Below are 19,457 nucleotides of genomic sequence, written 5' to 3' on the forward strand. Positions count from 1 at the left end.
ATCTTGACAGACACACAGGAGCCACACAGGGAAAGAGCAAGTGCGGGGCTGTCACAGAAGAAACAAGTGCAAAGAAGAAGTGCAGAAGAAACAGCAAGTGCAAATGCAGAGACCTCAGAGAGTGACTAGACATGGGTGAATTAATATAACTATAAAGAGAGCAGTTTAAGATTGGCTAGAGAGAGTAAGAGGGGCAAGATCATGAGGAGCCTCCTAGATGGTGCTAAGGAATCTAAACTACACCTCGAGGACTGGGGAGACTAGGCAAGGTTTTCAAATAAGCAACATGATCAAACCTGCACTTTATGAAGATGACAATGCCTGAAGGATGAAATAGGACCAGTTATGAGTCATCTAAGGGCTCCCTCACTTATACTCAGAAGTATAGAACATGCCTGTGATGCAAGAGATCACCTGCAATGCAGGAGACATGGGTTTGATCCCTGGGTTAGGAAGATCCCCTGGAGGAGGACATGGCAACCCACTCCAGTTTGCTTGCCTGGAAAATCCCATAAGCAGAGGAGCCTGGTGGGCTACAGTCCATGGGGTCACAAACAGTTGGGCATGACTGAGCAACTGAACAATAGCAGCAGCAAAGCACTTAGGCTAAATGTGATAAAAGAGGCACCTCACGTTGGGACAAAATTATAGCAACTCATTGTAAGACAAATACCTAGGAAGTTGCATAACATTTATGTACAGAAATACTCATTATTATACATGTGTTCTTGTCCCAATTTGTGCAAACTCCAAGAGATAGCGAAAGACAGGGAAGCCTGGCGTGCAGCAGTCCATGGGGTTGCAAAGAGTCAGACATAACTTAGTGGCTGAACACACACACATATTTGTCCCAAACTGTTCTATGAATTCAATACAATCCCAGTCAAAATCCTGAAATATTCTTCATGAAACTTAACTTGATGTGCAGATTCTAAAAACACACAGGCAAAGCAAGGTCCCAAAACAGTGAGGACAATGATGAAAAAGACAGGATAGAAGGACCTGCCTAATTCCACATACCAGGAACAAAACACAGTCACAGGTATCCACACACAATAGGTGATACAGCATACTAGTGTAGAAAGAAGACACTTCAACTAATGGTGCAGGACATTTTCATTATTCATTCTTTAAAAATATCAGATCCCTACCCAACAATATATACAATAAAAACTACACCCCATAGTTTAGACATCTAAATGTAAAAGGCAACATTTAGTAGTTTCTAGAAAAAAAGAAAATGTTTTATGATCTCTTTAGAAAAGATGTCTTAAATAAAGCACAAACTAAAAAGAAGTAGAAAAATGCTATTATCAATATATCAAAAATCTAAAAATTCTATTCAACAAATTATACTACAGAAAATGACAACATGAATAATCACAGACTGGGAGAAGCCCTTTATCACACAATCAAAAGGTTCAAGATAAAGAAGTTCTACAAGTCAAAAATTTTAATTATATAAAATTAAAAAACCTAGACAAATAGGTTATATATATATATATATGTATATTAAAAGAAATTCACAGAAAAGGAAACTCGAATAGCTATTCTCACTAGTGACCTCATTGCTGATGAGGAAAATGCAAGTTTAAAACAAAAATACGACTTCACACCCACTAAACTTACTACACTTGCAACATTAAAGGTTACCGAGCATTGGTAATGTGGTTGCTGCACACAGGGAGCTGTTTTCACGGCGGGTGGGAGTGTAAAGTGATACAACCACTTTGAGGTTGGGGAAAAAAAAGGTAATACTTTAGTAAAGTTTAATATGTGTATTTGCTACGACCCAACAATTCCAATCCTAAATTATGCTCTAGAAAAGGACTTAGACATGTATACAAGGGAATAGACAGCTCCAAGAGTGTTCAGGGCAGCAGTGTTTGAGAGAAAAAAATGAAAACAAAGTGGTCCTGGACTCCAGGATGGCTAAAGAAAAAGCACATTCATATAGTGAAGAACTATATATACGAAAACAAAAAGCCAGTTTGGTAGAATCTTAAGCAAACAGTGTTGAGTAGTTGCCGAGTATGAGCCTCTTCATAAAACTTCTGACATGTGCTAAACAAATGCACGGGCTTCCCTGGTGGCTTAGTGGTAAAAGAACCCGCCTGCAACACAGGCGATCCCTGGGTTGGGAAGATCCCCTGGAGGGGCAAATTGCAACCTGCTCCCTTCTTCTTGCCTGGGAAAGCCCATGGACAGAGAAGCCTGATGGGCTACAGTCCAAGGGGCTGCAAAACAGTTGGAAACGACTTAGCAACTAAACAATAGCAACAACAAACAAATGTATAGGTATGTATATATACATACATATAACATTTATACACATAGGGATATAGATATACTTCCTAAGCAATTTTCATATATATAGAATTTAATAATATGTTTTATACAAATGGATATACAGTAAACAATATGCAACATAATATTATATTAAGTTATATATGACTATTATACTATATATATCATATATGCAGCATAACATTGTTATATAATATATTACTATCAATATTATATGTTAGTCGCTCAGTCGTGCCTGACTCTTTGCAATCCCATGGACTGCAGCCCACCAGGCTTCTCTGTCCATGGGATTTTCCAGGCAAGAATACTGGAGTGGGTTGCCATTTCCTTCTCTAGGGGATCTTCCCGACTCAGGGATTGAACCTGGGTCTCCTGCATTGCAGGCAGATTTTTCACTGACTGAGCCACCAGGGAAGCTATATATTATATAATATAAATTGTAAAGAAATGTATGACAATGATTATCACAATATGTTTAATAAGATTGGTTGTAAAGGGGTAATACAGGAGGGGAGAAACCAAGAATTTGGTAACATTTTACTTCCACATTTGTACAGTGGCTACATGGTAAGTCACTGCATTATTCATATCTATTTAAACATCTTAATATACAATATTACAAACAGATACAGTTTTAAAGAGCAACACATAGAAATATTTACATTCTAAAAGAGAGATGGCTCTCCATCAAAAAGCAAAATGCATGAAAATGAAATAATTTATAAATATAAAATTCAGTAAGTGACAAGCATCTTATTCAAATTGATTTGACTCAAAAAATGGAAAAGTTAAATGCAGGTATTCTTTCAATAAACACAGCACAGATTTTTATTTTCATGTAAGGGGAAAAAAAATAATCTCTAAATAAAATTTACCTGTGAACCTAGACCAAACAGACTTTCCAGTAGACCAATTGAGGAAAATTGAATTAAAACAGAGTGTGAAAGACAGTGTGAGAAACTGTACAATAGCAATATAATAAACAAGAACCAAAGTAAGAGACAGGAGAGAACAAAACAGCACCGAGTCTGCACTAGGTAAAGACAGCAAAGGCTGTCAAACCTATACAAGGCATGAGAAAGAACAGTTATATAGTACTGGTGATGGAATGAATTATTTTCTCCAGTCATATTTTCTCACTCAAAATTAAGACTGATGCTTGCTGCCTTCCATGCAGAATGAGTCAGGGGGTTAAATCTGTAGGAACACATGCAGGAAAGAAAGGCTGGCATCTTTTCAAGCACAGAAAACAGTCGTTTCCACTCTGCACTAACTAAACACCCCCCACCACCACCCCCAGCCCCCATCCGCGTTAGAGCATGAAGGGCATCCACGGCAGATGAGGACAGCTACGCTACAGCCAGATCGACCAGGCAAGACACCTGGATTTCCAAGGGGGCCAGAGACCAGCCCCAAGCCTTCAGTAGATCTTGTGTAAATATTTTTTCTAAAGACTTGCTCACCAAGGAGCCTCAAAATTTCCTCTGAGTCTAAAGGAACTTGTGGTTCCCAGGGGAAAGGATGGGGAGAAGGGATAGCTAGGGAGTTCGGGACAGACGTGTGCACACCGCTGTATTTAAAACGGATAACCAACAAGGACCTAGTGTACAGCACAGGGAACTCTGCTAGGTGTTGTGTGGCCGCCTAGATGGGAGGGGAGGATGAGGGAGAATGGAAACCTGTGTATGCATGGCTGAGTCCTTTCCCATTCACCCGAAAACTACCACAATATTGTTTGTTAATCAGCTATGCGAGCGTGCTAAGTCACTTCACATGAATCCAACTCTATGCAACTCTATGGGGTATGGCCCGCCAGGCTCCAATGTCTGTGGGGTTCTCCAGGCAAGAACACTGGAGTGGGTCACCTTGCCCTCCTCCAGGGGATCTTCCTGACCCAGGGATCAAACCCGCATCTCTTCCTTCTACCTGCATTGCCAGGTGGGTTCTTAACCACTGTCACCACCTGGGAAGCCCTAACTGACTATACCCCAACACAAAATTTTTAAAAATTATTTTTTAAAACAAATTTCCTTTGATTCTAATAGGTTATCTACAGCAATTTTGTCCTTAGGCGTCATCAATCTGATCAGAACTAAATGAGACTCAGAGATCTGCCCTTTAAAAGATATCCACATCAGCCAAAGGTAACCAAGACACACCCTTGAAAAGCAAATGTTAAATGCAGGCCAAATGCCTGAAGCACTCTCATTAAAAAACAATAATGATGAGGAAATATACCTTGGCTCCTAGCGCTCACAGAAGAAACAGCTAAAGCAACCGACTTCAGAACAAGGGCCTCTACAGTGGCATGTAGAGATGAAGAGAAGGAAGAAATGAACATCCTAACCTCTGGTCCTCTAAGAGAAATGGCCAGAGCTGCAGGACTAAACACCAGACACGTGTCCACCGAGATTTATATTCAGAGCTACTTAGATGCTGGAGCAGTGGATACTGGAACACAGGAGCCAGCCTGAGCACCCCCGCCTCTCCCAACAGATGGCTGAGGCTTTCCCAGGAATCTGGGTAAACTGTAGATGGGTTCTCTGTACATACAGAATTTATTATGAGGGAAGCTAATTTTAAAATGTTCTGTTTATCTTAGGACAGAATGAAGTCGAACCACGCAGGAGATGCAGAAATACCACCAGACACGAACTACTTGTGTATTTTCAGGATATTAAAGCAGTACGCTGGAGTAACATCAAAAGACTGAAATACATCTGAGCTCTAGTAAGCGAAAACAGTGCAGACCCGGGAGGGATCAGCGGGTAAATCCGAAACTTGAAGGCTGACGTGCACCACAGAAGCAGACAGAAATGTGTCAAGGGGTACTCAGAGCCCATTATGAACATAACTTCTAGGACATCCACTTGACGCCAACAGATGCTACCCAGTATCACAAAAACTCATTTCTTAAATCATAAAAAATTTTTCAAGCATGCAATAGCCTGCTTAGTTCCACAGCCTTATATATTCTCCAAAGTGGAGCAGCCCACTCCACTTTACCATTACAGGTACTTCAATGAAAAATCTGAGCAACAGAAAAGCATATAAAATTGATTTTAGGGCTGTCAGAACTCTGAATAATTCTTTCCATTTGAGACCAGGATTAGAAATTTTGAGTGACCTGTTACACAGTTCTTAAATGGGTATGAATCTAGGTCATCGGATTTTCCCAAACTACAGTGTCTTTCTGGAGGGGGGAAAAAAAGGGTGGGACCAAAGAACTTAGAGGTTAAATTTCCAATACTAACTAGAGTGGAAAGCTCACATGATTCTTAATCCTAGCTACCTTGTTGCCAATCTGCTGAAAATGAGAATCTCTCATTGTCTAGTAATCTCTCTGAGACACGTGATTTTAAAGCAAAGCTAAAGTATAGATCTCTCCTTTTACTTCCGAACCCAGGTTAATGTTTGGTCTTTTTAAAATTGTGTGCAAGGGATTTCCCTGGTGGTCCAGCGGTTAAGACTTCACCTTCCAGTAGAGGGGTTGCAGGTTTGAGCCCTGGTCAGGGAGATAACATCCCACATGACTTGTGGCCAAAAAACTAAAACATTAAAAAAGAAAGAAAGAAAAATAAATAAATAAATAAAAATAAAAAAGAAAGAAATACAGTAAGAAATTCAATAAAAAGGTAACTATGTTTAAAAATAATAATAATAAAATGTGTTCAAGAATTCCCTCCGAATACTTTTTAGCACTAGGTTCCATACAATCTGGGCTGCCCTGGTGGCTTAGACAGTAAAGAATCTGCCTGCCAACGTAGGAGACCCGGGTTCAATCCCTGGGTTGGGAAGATACCCTGGATAAAAGAATAGCTACCCACTCCAGTGTTCTTGCCTGGAGAATTCCAGGGACAGAGAAGACCCACCATAGGGTCTCAGAGTCGGACACAACTGAGCGAATAACACTCATTTTTCATACAATCTGGCCAGTTGAAAATGCTGTTCAATTGAACACAAAACAGCACACAGTTCCTCTGGTGGAAGAATTATGGCCTTCCTATCTTTTCATTCTAGACTGACTCACAAAGGATTAAGTAACCGGCACAAAACGATTAAAGGAAAGGAATTTCACCAAGGCCTCCTCATTCAATAGTCAGAGGGCAAGCAGCAATGTATCATGTCTGTTAATTACTAAGCAGTCTAAGATATATTGAAAGTAATAAGGAAGAAAAAAATTCTAAATGATTAACACTCATCAAAATCAAACATCTGCAAATGTATAATTTTACAGATAGTTAGTTCATCAATGTATTTAATTCTAAATACAATCAGCCTAAATAAATAAGACTGCTAGGGACTGACTATTACTACTAAATTTCAAAACCTGCTGTTAGGAATTGTGACAGAATTAAATAGCACTGGCTGAGCATTTTTAAGTAGTTGTCCATCAATGGTTCTGAATATGTATGGGGCTTGTTAAATTTAAAAAACAAGTAGATGTTACATCTGAAATTTAAAATTGAAAGAGGAAAAAGTATCCTACAGTGACACCTACTGGTGAAGTGTGATGTGGTGGCACAACACTATTAGACAAAGGAAACATGTTTACGTCCCCTACCTAGCAAGTTAGAAGCTACAGGGAAAGACTGCATGACATTGCAAAGGGAAAATCTAAACAAAACCATTACATATACCAGGGTCTGTAACTACAAAATAAGTCTAAAAGCACATCATGACCCCTCTTGATCAAAGATCTTCAAATCAATAAATCTGAAAGAGGTTTCTCTTGGCCCCAGTTGGTCAAGCAAGTCAGTTTTTTATGTGTGAGTTAAAGGTAAGATAACTTTCCCGGCGGTGCAGTGGTAAATAATCTGCCTGCAATGCAGGAGGCTCGGGGAATCATGGGTTTGATCCCTTGTTCGGGAAGATCCCTGAAGTAGGAAATGGCAACCCACTCCACTATTCTTGCCTGAAAAATTCCAAGGACAGAGGAACCTGCCAGGCCACAGTCTACAGGGTCGCAAAGAGTCAGACATGACTGAGCACAAACCCACACACACACACACACACAAAGGTAATATGTTCAATTTACTCATGCTTTTTTCATATTTTAAAGACTAAAACTGGAAAAGGCAAACTTGAGCTCTGCAAAAAGTTAAGCATTTTATCAGTTTTCAATTTAAGTTGAAGGCTTAAATAAAAAGCAGACACCTGCTTTAAAAATCTAACTTTTATATAAACCTCCAAGTTTCAGTTTCAAAACACCACTTTTGAAAAAAATGATCACCAAGATCAACAAAAGGCCAGATAATCACTTTTTCCCTAAAATGCATGTTGCAAAGGACTGGGTCCTTTTCCACTCTACTTTCACACACAAATGTTAGAAATAATAATACTTAATGTGACTAGTGTCATCATCTCCTTCAGAATCTCAATGCAAAACAACTCAAAAAAACATTAGTTGAGCCCATGTACTTCCTCCAAAACTAAGATTTTCAAACATGCTGTTTCAAACACAATTTTAGTCAAAAGAAAAGTTAACTGGTGATACGATAGGAAGCATATTTTTCTTTTAAAAAACAGGTATAATATGCCATAGAGAGCTAGAAAGAAAAGATAATCAACTTCGACTCCAAGATTCCCATAAAATCTTACAAATTAGAGAACCTAAAATCCAGGAGATGGTGAGGGGCAGCGAGGCCTGGCATGCTGCAGTCCATGGGGTCGCAAAGAGTCAGACACAACTTAGCCACAGCACAACAAAAATCCAGCACAATGGTCAAATGAATAAGAGAAAACCTGGTTCTAGTCTTGGATCATCCAATAATCAGTTGGGTTTCCAAGAAGTATATAACCTTTAAGGAGTCTAACAATCTTTCCAGGCCTCATGGTAAGATTCCAGCCAAGATTCCAATTTCTGTGATCTCCCCAGCACGTGGTATTGACTTGGGCATCAGTGTGTACACATCAATGACAGATAAAGCAACCAAACAGTGGCTCCATCTTTCCAGTATCCTATGCTATAAGGAAGCAATACAAATAGGATCACACATTCACACTGCAGCGCAACTGCTTACAACAGAGAGAAACCTCCTTTCATCTCCTGTGCCTTCCACGTGGCACAGAGTCAGAACTGATCACCGACTGAAAAAAACACAGCTGTGGAAAAAGAATGCTCGTTATGTAACAAGCGAGACTCCAATGTCAAATCTGTGGAGATTTTTCTGGTAATACAGGTATCTTTCTCACTTCCACATTCTCTTTTATACACTATGTCTGTTTCACAACAATTACAGGATCAATGTGTAAAATGCTTAAAAGGTTGTAGATCCTCAAATAGGATGGAACTTGCTCTAAAAGGCTGGAATATCAAAGTTGGAATGTGTTCCTTTTGATCCTAACATTTCCTGTATGTATCACCTACCTGTTAAAACTGATTCGGATCTTGAACCACTGGGGATGGGGATACAATACACACTCTGGATGCTAATTCTCACCAACAACGGGGCATTTAATAAAACTGCTTCAGATATAATCAAACCTCTCTACCCAGAACTGCAAAAGGCAAAGTTGAACAAAGATGATGTGCTTTGCTTGTATATGGTTACAAAAACTTTTGAAAACAACATTAAAGTGTTGTTCATCAGCTTTTTCTACTTGGAGCTTAAGTTGCATGAGTTCTTCTCATTTAGATATTTTAAAAAGTGTAGCCAGAGCCCTTCCTTCATCTACCCTTCTGCCTGTTTAAGTCAACTGACTGGCATTTAAGGTCAAGTGACAAAGGAACATAAAGTTTACTTATGCCAAAGGTGACTTGTTAGGTTTTCTATAGAATTCAAACTGTATCTTTTTTCTCTACAATACAAAATATTAGTTCTCAGAGTGTAAATTTATTCAATTATTTCAACTGCACTATTTTCATCATTTAAATTTAACTATTTAAATTCATTCACTCATCAAATAATTTTTTATTGAGCATCCATTAATGGCCAGACTCAAAGAGCTGGGAAAAGGAATCAACCAGAAGGAATGAATGAGACAGGAAGGCAATACACATGAAAACAAATAATTTCAGATAGTGGTAAGTGCTATTTAAAAAACAGCTCTTTAAAGGATGACTATAGTCTTCTGATTTACTTTTTTGATACAAGTAAATACATTCCTTGCAGACCTCAGGAAACAAAGAATCTAGAATCATTTTAAAAGGGAAAGTTTACAGCTCAGATTCAATACACATCTGGATTGCAGTTTTAATATCCTAAATATGAGTCAAAGGAAGTATAATAGAAACGAGAACCACTGAAATATGAGATGAAACAGATTTAAAACATCTGCTCTCTCTCTCTTTGAGGGATAAGCACAAGAGGAGAAAGGTGAATATCTTTTTTTTTTTAAAGAGAAGACAAAGGGAAAAAAAATAGAGAAGCTTGCCCAGCATTTATGGCATTCTGTGATATTTAAAGGCAACTACAACACACGATAAGAAAGCTACATAAAGGCAAAAATATTTAAAATAATCTTCAAGAATATTCAAATCACTCCCCTCTCCCCCGCCCCGCACACACATCCCGGCAGCCTTATTCTCCTTTGAGCTGCACTTAAAAGCTGCTGGTTTGGCAAGAACTTATTTTCTGACTTTGGCTCATTTCCAAACTCTCCAAAATATGCACGGCCAAGGTAAGCTGTTTCTTTTACGCCTATCTTCAATTCCACGGCGAGCCAAGAAGGAGTGGATCGACACGATCTCCATCTCGGCTGCGCACTGCAAGGTGAGGGATCGGCCGGGAAGGGGCTCCCAGCTCGGCCCGGCCCCTCCAGCCCACCCGCCAGGCCCACCGAGCACGGCCTCCGCCCACCGCCCGAGAAGGACAGATACGGAGGATGGAGGAGGCGCTCGGCGGCATTGGGGAGGTGGACCCGCAGCGCCCACGCCCCCCCCCCCCACCCACGGAGCCCCATCCTCTGGGCCACCCCGGACCCCGGCTCCGGAGCGCCTCTGACCTCTCCGGGCCCCGGGGCTGCTGCTGCCGCCGCTGGTGCAGCCGGTCGGACTACCAGAGCTGCTGCTGCTGCTGTTGCCGCCGCCGCCCTTGGCATTCTTGCGCGGGGCCATCGCGCGCACCGCTGGAGCAGGCAAGGGTGGGGGGCTCCCTCCGGCCGCGGGGGGCGCAGGCGCTGCAGCGGGTGCTAGCTGCGGCTCCTGAAGCTGCACGGGTGTCTCGGCACCGCCCGCAGCGCCTCCGAGGACTTTTCGCCCGCGTGCCTCCGGCGCGCGCTAGGCCCTCGCGTGCTCCGTGCTGGTGACTGCCCTCCCGGCGCGAGAGCGCGCCGCTCACCCGCCCTGAGGCCACGCCCCCGCCAGGCGAGCCCCACCCCTCCACGCCCACGGAAGACTGAGCGACGGGGTATACAGCCAGTCACAAGGGTCTCTGTGAGGGGGCGTAACCGTGCCGCGTTTCCCCGCCCCGCTGCAGGCTTAGGGCTGCTCTGGCGCGACGCTGCGGCCTGTGAGAGCCAGCAGCTTTCGACTTTCCAGTCTGTCCTGGTCCTTTGGAACGTGGCAGACGTGGAAGGCAAGAGACTCTCGCGAGCTTTGGCGGACCCTGTACAATGGGGATGGGGCGGGGCGGGCGACACGTGTGCAGCGTCTGGACTAGAGTTCACCCTCTCTTAGCGTTTCGCCGGGAATTTTGTTCGTGTCCCACTTCCCTGTGCACACAGACAGCTAAGTGAGGCAACGTCCCTTCTTGCGAAAAAACTATTTGTCAGTATTAATATTACGACATTTCTGAAATGGTGATGTTAGAACTAACTAAATGCTTAAGCCATACGTAGTTGGTTTTAAAGCAGCACGTCACTCCGTTTGTGCCATCAGCGTTTTCAGAAGATCTTAGTTAAGAGGTGCAAATGTAAAGCAAAAAGTTCATTTTCTTGCTCTGCTCCGCACCCTGTATCTGAAATTTCTCTCCGCAGCGCTGACGTCTTCATTCCTCTCCCTTGATGTCCCCACCCTGGGTCCCCCCATGCAGGGGCAGGTAATCTAGGCCTTCAGCTGCTTCTGACCGCACGTGGTCTTAAGAATATCTGGGTCCCTGGATGAGCCAGATAGGAGCTTGAGATTAGGCACATCGTCATCATCATCTTTGTGCCGCAGTCGCCAACACAATGCCTAATGCAACAGACAAGCCAGACCTGTTCAGTAATTTGATACATTTCTGGTAACTGCTTAACACTTTCCCCCAATTCTTGACCATGTTTCAGAGCACCACCTGGGCGTGCCTTAAGAGGGCCGAGGAACCAGAGTCACGGTTGCAGAGTGGCACCTGCTTTTATTCCTCTTCTCCAGTTCTGCCACCCCGCACTGGCAGATCCTTGGCCTCACCCGCCTCTTCTGGATTCACAGAAGCCCACGGGAGGGTCGCACTGCATAATGAGAAGGCTTCTTTCTCCTTTTTGTGGAATTATATTAGATAATTATCAAGATAGAGCAGGGTAACAGAGCTCACAGGGTTTGTACTGAAATAGCTTGTTCAGTTTTTATCTCATGGCATCTTCTTCTGCCTTCACCCACCCCTTTTCTCATCCAAATCCCTTAACCATTATTTCATTGGGTGGAGGGGGGTGCAGAGCTGGACTAAGAGACAAATCTAAGTGAAAGAGCTTAATATAAAAGTATAATGAGAAATGAGCTGAGCAGACAATGCTCAAGATACTTGAACTCTTAAATTCTGACAAGAATCCTTGTGGTGTCTGTTTTTTGGGTGTGAGGTAAATCAGGCCCAGAGAGGTTAAATTAAGTAGGTAACAGAGCTAGTAAGTGATGGAGCAGGGATGCGATATGGTTCCATCTGGCTCCAGAGTCTATGGTCAGAATTCTCCTTCCAAGGACAAGGTTCAGGTTTGAGCAGAGAATGTCTCACTGGCTCCTTGTTCTCGTAGCAGATGTCTCCTGGAAGCCTCCTTGACCCAACTGCAAAGATAGGTCTGAAAAAACCTGATGGTATTTACTTAGCAAGGTACACCTCTTTGACGAAATCAAGTTTCTCTGATAACAGACTCCATGATGTCATGGAATGATGTTTTGCAGAAACCATCAGTGTATTTCAGAATACAGTGAAACCATTTTCCTGTATTTCCAGCAACCAAACCTGGTACCACTGATAAGATACATAGCTGGGTATCTTAGCCAGTACCAGACCAAAATAGAGGCTTTGTAAACAGATATCACGGGAAGTTAGAGGTTTCCTGACTTCATCCATGTAATGCAAGAAGCAGCTACAATGATGTTTATAGGCTCACTATTATAAAATAAAACTTGTAATAATATTCATGACATTCCCCGATGGTGCAGCAGGTGAATTCTTCACCTGCAATGCAGGAGACACAGGAGATGTGGGTTTGATCCCTGGGATGGGAAGATCCCCTGGGGAATGAAACGGCAACCCACTCCAATATTCTTGCCTGGGAGATCCCATGGACAGGGAAGTCTGGTGGGTTACAAAGAATCGAACATGACTGAGCGACAACACATACAAATACACACAAATAATGTCAGTTTATATATTTACAGCTGTATATACTTACCTATTATGAGTATTAAAAAAACACAAAGCTTACCTTGGACCTGTGAATTTCTTTACAGAAGTCCTTTTCTCAGCATTAAGGTGGAGAAGATTAGGAAGTCAAGGTACCTTTGAAATTGAAAGGTTGAAGCTCTCCTTAACAGGAGCCTATTCTCATTTCTGTGGTTTCTGAGTAAGCTATGAATGAACCCTGGGTGAAGCAATGTTAAAAGGACCATAAAGACAAGACTTAACTAGGACAATGTATTAAAATACTAACTTAATAGAGCTTTTGAACTAGGTCAAATATGCCTTTCAGATATTTCCATAAACTTTCCATTGGCTTCACCACTGGGATTTGAAAGTGAGAACTTGAGGACAAAATTTGTGCTAGTTGTTTTTTTCCCTCATGTTGGCCCTTCACAATCTCTAGTTAAATGCTTTCCAAATTAAATATTTCTGGACTTATGTAAACCTATTATTTTAAAGTTGCATTTTACCTGCTTCCTAGAAAGTGGCTCTGATTTACATGCAGTCTTCCTAATGTAAAACTTTATTATTGCAAACTAAAAATAAGTATTTCTCTATCATTATTTATCACAGTAAATTCTGCTCTAGTAAAAAATTGAATGTCAGTGGATCATGATGATTCAGTTGTGTGTTTTCATTTTACATTAGTAGAATGTATTGCAATGAAGGACATGTCTGTAAATACAAGAACACTTTTAAGGCATTCTGTACTCAAAGTGTTCTCAAAGCAATTATTCCCATATGAGTTATATCTCAACAAGTAAATAAACTGTCATTTTCATCAAACAGCTTGACTTTATATTACTATAGAAAAAATGAACCTGGCTAGTGTCTATCTTATAAATACATGGAATGAATTTCTATAAGAAGTCATTTTAAATCTAGTCAAACTGCATTGTGATACAGAAAAATAATCTGAAAACATACTAGCTAAAAAACCTATAGTTTCCTTTTTCATTTCAATTCTTTACATTTTCCATCAGAATTTGTGGTATTTCATGCCAAATTCTCTTCCTAAAAAACAAACAAAAAAATAGCATCTATTCTCTATAAGTAATCTATCATCTATAAGTAATAACTATCACTAGGTCTTAAGTTTCCTAGTCTAAGGAAGTAATAAAATTAATTGATTCTACTCACATCTAAAAATTAAGACCAGAAAGGAACTTAAGCATGGAGAAAAGTCAAATAATTAGAGAATAACTACTGATTATAGGCCTGGTGATTGTATGGTATATTAAAGGAAATATTTGTGTGATTTAGGAGTCTTTAGAAAGTACTGGAGAAATCAAGAAAAGAAAAAGGAAGTGGAAGGGTCCCAAAGATTCAGTTTATTTTCAAAATAATTTTACTTAAACTATAGTGGCCATAAGGAGGTGGAAATAGGTCCCTTATCCAAAAAAAAAGTATCTTGAAGCTAGTTTCTAGGATCCTCCAATTTCATCAAGTCTGGGTACATAAAGCAGATGTATTTGCCTTACAATAAATAGTGTTATTACCATATGCAATCAATTAGCCAACTTAAATTCTTGAAGCTGTTTTTTAGTCACTGAGTCCTGTATGACTTTTCGGCGACCCTATGGACTGTAGCCTGCCAGGCTCTTCTGTCCATGGGATTTCTAAGGCAAGAATATTGGAGTAGATAGCCCTTTCCTTCTTCTGGGGATCCTCTCAACCCAGAGGTCAAACTTGCGTCTCCTGAGTTGACAGGCAGAGTCTTTACCACTGAGCCACCTGGGAAGCCCTGAATTCTTGACACCTGACGGAAAATCATGCATTCTTTACATAAAATTATTATTGGCCCAGCCCTCTTTATACTGTCATCATTCTGACTTGAAACTATTCTGCAATTTCATAAGCACATGGTAAACATTACTGCTGCTGCTGCTGCTGCTAAGTCGCTTCAGTCATGTCTGACTCTGTGCGACCCCATAGACGGCAGCCCACCAGGCTCCCCCGTCCCTGGGATTCTCCAGGCAAGAACACTGGAGTGGGTTGCCATTTCCTTCTCCAGTGCATGAAAGTGAAAAGTGAAAGTGAAGTCGCTCAGTCGTGTACGACTCGTAGCAACCCCATGGACTGCAGCCTACCAGGCTCCTCCGTCCATGGGATTTTCCAGGCAAGAGTACTGGAGTGGGGTGCCATTGCCTTCTCTGAAACATTACTGAGCCTGTACCAAAAAAATAAATCCAAAGAGACTGTGCTAAAAATGTGCTAGCATGGAAAATAGGGAGTGTCTCTTTGTACCAATGCAACAAGATTTTATTCACCTAAAGGCCACTGTAATATATTTGAAATTCTACAGCATTTCTTTATTTTAAGAAGTATGGTATCCATTGCTTTTTAAAGCGGTTGTTTATCATTATATGATGACTGCACACTAGTAGAGCTGAGGATTCTCTAATTCTTCATGGAACAGCTTCAGCACTGACTTCATCACTTGATGAATTCATTTCTCTTGGCAAATCCCTTTGAGTTAGAGATAGAGACACCAATATTCTAGATGTTCACTACAGCTATTCCTCCCAGTACCAGAAAGCACATCTATCTAGTAAAATAGTGAAATCATTTCCAAGAAGCTGTGTCAAATTACAGGATTCTATTTTCTTTGCTTGTTGGTGACATCCTTGTGAGTGTGTTAGTCGATCAGTTGTGTCTGACTCTGCAACCCCATGGACTGTAGATAGTCCTCCAGGCTCCTCTGTCCATTGTATTCACCAGGCAAGAGTACTGGAGTGTGTTGCCATGCCCGTCTCCAGAGGATCTTCCCAACACAGGGATCGAACCTGGGTCTCCCACACTGCAGGCAGATTCTTTACCGTCTGAGCCACCAGGGAAGCCCCTGATGGTATTCTCTTTGCATGTAATGTTTCAGCTCCAGTGCAAAAGAATCTAGGAGTGAAGCTACCAAAAGTTATCCTTTCAGAAGCAATTGTGTAAAAGACTAAGTGTAGATATTTTGACCAAAAGAGTATTTTCTTATTTTCTTAAATTTGACAAAACTGAAATCAAATGTCAAAAGCTTGAAAGAATACACATGTATATGAGTGCTAAGTTGCTTTAGTCATGTTTGACTTTTTGCAACCCCATGGACTGTAGCCTGCCAGGCTCCTCTGTCCATGGGATTCTTCAGGCAAGAATACTGGAGTGGATGGCCATGCCCTCCTCCAGGGAAGCTTCCCCACCCAGGTATCGAACCCCCGTCTCTTATGCCTCCTGGGCAGTGTCTAGCGCAGAGCAGGGATTACATAAATGTTTGCACCCTCGGCTCTTTGAACTTGCTGTCTGCCTGGAGAATGTTTTTGCCACCCAGATCAGAGGACCACAAGACTTCACATGTCACCCTCTTTGTTTAGCCCCAAACCCTACCATACCTCACAATCTGAACTGTTCTTGATGAGCACCCCATGTATAGGTATGAAATGGCTAACCTTTAACACAAAAGAAGAAATGTAAAAATCAATGTCTTTGACAAAAGGAGAAATCTTTTCAAGTAGCTCACAACCCAAAATGTTCATCATTTTCTTAAAAATAGGAAGCAGTTGCTCATTTAGCATTCTCCCATCACATAACTGTGGGCATCCTTGAATGGCTAAAGTGAGAAATTAAAGAGCAAGCCTAGAAAGAGAAGGAACCATTGTATGAAGTGTGCAGTGATCACTTGGGAAATATGGTAGGCTGAGGGAGAGAACTGCGTTCAGTGAATACCTACTTAAAATGTGCAATCTGACCAGTTATAAACAGTTAAGCCGGCAGCATGAGACAGAGAAAAAAATTTGTGAAATGACAGAAAACCAGATGGAAAAGAAAGATTTATCATCTTTGCCAAGTTTGCCTGGAGCTTTGTTTGTCTGTTTTCCAGTTCCACATTAGAAGAAGTTGACTCTAACACCAGAATTGTGCTCAGTACTATGTATAGTGTTTGGACATGTGTGCCTGTATATTAAGAATTTGGTCAATTTCACATAGGTTATTGTGCACTGTTAGTTGAAGTTTTCATCTGCTGCTGTGGGTCCTAAGTCGCTTCAGTCATGTCTGACTCTGTGCGACCCCATAGACGGCAGCCCACCAGGCTCCCCCATCCCTGGGATTCTCCAGGCAAGAACTCTGGAGTGGGTTGCCATTTCCTTCTCCAATGCATGAAAGTGAAAAGTGACAGTGAAGTCGTGTCCAACTCTTAGCGACCCCATGGACTGCAGCCTACCAGGCTCCTCTGTCCATGGGATTCTCCAAGCAAGAGTACTGGAGTGGGGTGCCATTGCCTTCTCCAGAAGTTTTCATCTAATCTTTTTTAAAAAAAGAAAATCAAGTTTCTGGTATAGATGATCTTATTTGCGAAGCAGAAGTAGAGACACACATGTAGAAAACAGACTTATGGATTCCAAGGGAGAATAGGGAGAAGTAGGGGTGGAGGAGGAGGTGGGAAGAATTTGGAGACTGAGATTGATATGCTGTTGATGTGCGCGTGCAGGCTAAGTTGCTTCAGTCATGTCCAGCTCTTTCCAACCCCATAGACTCTCGCCCTCCAGGCTCCTCTGTCCATGGGGATTCTCCAGGCAAGAATACTGGAGTGGGTTGCCATGCCCTCCTCCAGGGAATCTTCCCAACCCAGGGATCGAACCCGTGTCTCTTATGTCTCCCTCATTGGCAATTGGTTTCTTTAACACTTGTGTCACCTGGGAAGCCCATATACTATTGAAACTATGTATAAAATAGATGACCAGTTAGAACCTAATGTAGAGCACAGGGAACCCTACCCTCAGTGCTCTGTGGAGACCTAAATGGGAAGGAAATCTAAAAAGGGGGGGGATATATGGTAAACATACAGCTGAGTCACTTAGCTGTACTGCAGAAACTAACACAGCTTCAATAAAGCAACTGTACTCCAAAAAAATTAATTAAAAGAAAGTCAAGTTTTAAGTGAGAAGGAGCAACTTCCAGTACTAAAGATCTATCATGGGACTCATTAGACTCAAATTCAGATTTTCAGAAGAAGCAGATCGTATAAGCAGCAGCTCAGACTGAATTGTGCTTTTTCCCGTCTAATTTCTGGTGTGGGCGCAGGCAGTTATAGAGGAAGGGTGACCATCACCAAGCACTGTCATAGGCCCCCCAGTCTCTTACCAGCCTTTGCCTCAAGGCATCGAAGAAAGATGCCCCACTCCTTCTGTTAATCTCCAGCGACCTTCCCCCTTCAAAGCTGCCCATGATGGTGTGATAGTAACCCTGTTTCACCCAGGTGCCCCTGTTGGCACACAGGAAAATGGGGGTGTGCAGAGTGTGGGTACCTGCTGGTCCCTTATCCCTTGGTCTTTTCTCCCCAGCCCATCAACACAACAAGCTGAGAGATTTTCAACCTGTGAGATGCTGTGAACTCAGAGATAAAATGCTTTCCATGGCTGAGGCTTAGAAAGGAGGTGAAAAGGTCTGAGTTATTAGGAAGAATCTCCATGGAGTAACAGAAAGCCCCACTTCATCCTAGCCCCACACTTGGGGACTCCCAGTAAAAATACAAGGTGGAAGGGTGGAAGAAGGGCAGATTCAGCATGACTGGCAAAAAAACCTGGCCTGCCTCTGGCTCAGATCTTGCAGAATAACTCTGCAAATAAATAAGGCCCCTTGCCAGAGAGACTGGCCAAAGATGTTCTATTGGGAGTTGGGGGAGGGAAGGTCCTACCAACCCTCCACAGAGCCAGGGAAGCATGACTGATGCTATCCACCTCTGGGGCCCACTACTCTCCTCATTCAGAAAGCCGTCCCTCTGGCTGGGGTGTCCCTCTTCTCAGTTATTCTAGCAGGAGTGGAGGGAATTTCTTTCAGTCCTAACTATAAGCAGGTTGTAATTAGATTTGTTCCCATCTCAACACAACCACAGCCTACACAAGGTAGGCTGGCTGGGCTGGGCAGGTCATTGGTGGCTAATGGAACAACATTTTGTGATACCTTCTCTAAGATTCCAAGATCCAAAAGGCTCACCAGTACCCAAGGCCATAATTCTGCAGTTGTTTTGAATACTCTTCAGTTATTTCCTAGACGGCCAAGAGCTGGAGTCAGAACCTAGAGTGGGAAGTGGTGTCTCCCCCGCCTTTTGTGGAATCGATCCAGGGATGATGACTGAGGGATGATTTCCCCATGTGGGGTCTGACCTTTCCTCCCGCCATCTACTTACTTCCTCATCTCCAACTCCTCCCACTCACAGCGTCCAAGTAGAGTTAAAAGAGCTGTAAGGATGGTTTCCTTCCAGGGCCTTCCCCAGTGGTCCTGTGGTTAAGACTTCACACTTTCAATGCAGGGGGTGCGGGTTCAGTCCCTCTTCAGGGAACTAAGATTCCCACATGCCTCTGGGGTGGCCAAAAAGTTTTTTTTTAAAAAGGTTTCCCGAAGTCCATGTCTTCCCATCTGTAGATTTCCGGCCACAGCCGTTACCAGGCCTTTTCTTTTCTTCTAGAATAACAGGGAGCGAGCCACCGGAGTCCAGAGGCCAGCACTCCCGCTCAACCTCCGCATCCGCCAGTGCCCTCTCTAAGATGGGGAATCTTGGCATCCAAGGCCTTGCTCTCTGTGTGGCCCCCTCCAGGGTGACCTGGAAGGCTTTGGAAGATTGGGGAGCAG

General features: G+C 42.4%; 1 protein-coding gene across 3 annotated transcripts in view; it reads right to left on the reverse strand.

The window, feature by feature from the left end:
- Positions 1-10,549, reverse strand: part of ASPH (aspartate beta-hydroxylase) — a 182,600-nt gene extending 172,051 nt beyond the window's left edge. For 2 of the 3 annotated variants that reach the window (XM_061123370.1, XM_061123369.1), the window contains exon 1: positions 10,255-10,549. In XM_061123370.1, the coding sequence (XP_060979353.1) occupies positions 10,255-10,366 (112 nt within the window). In that variant the 5' untranslated portion in view covers positions 10,367-10,549. The remainder of the gene's footprint in view (positions 1-10,254) is intronic. The other variant, XM_061123372.1, reaches the window with a different exon arrangement.
- Between the last annotated feature and the right edge of the window lie 8,908 nt (positions 10,550-19,457).

The sequence above is a fragment of the Dama dama genome, chromosome 21 (assembly GCF_033118175.1).
Source record: "Dama dama isolate Ldn47 chromosome 21, ASM3311817v1, whole genome shotgun sequence".
Taxonomy (NCBI): Eukaryota; Metazoa; Chordata; class Mammalia; order Artiodactyla; family Cervidae; genus Dama; species Dama dama.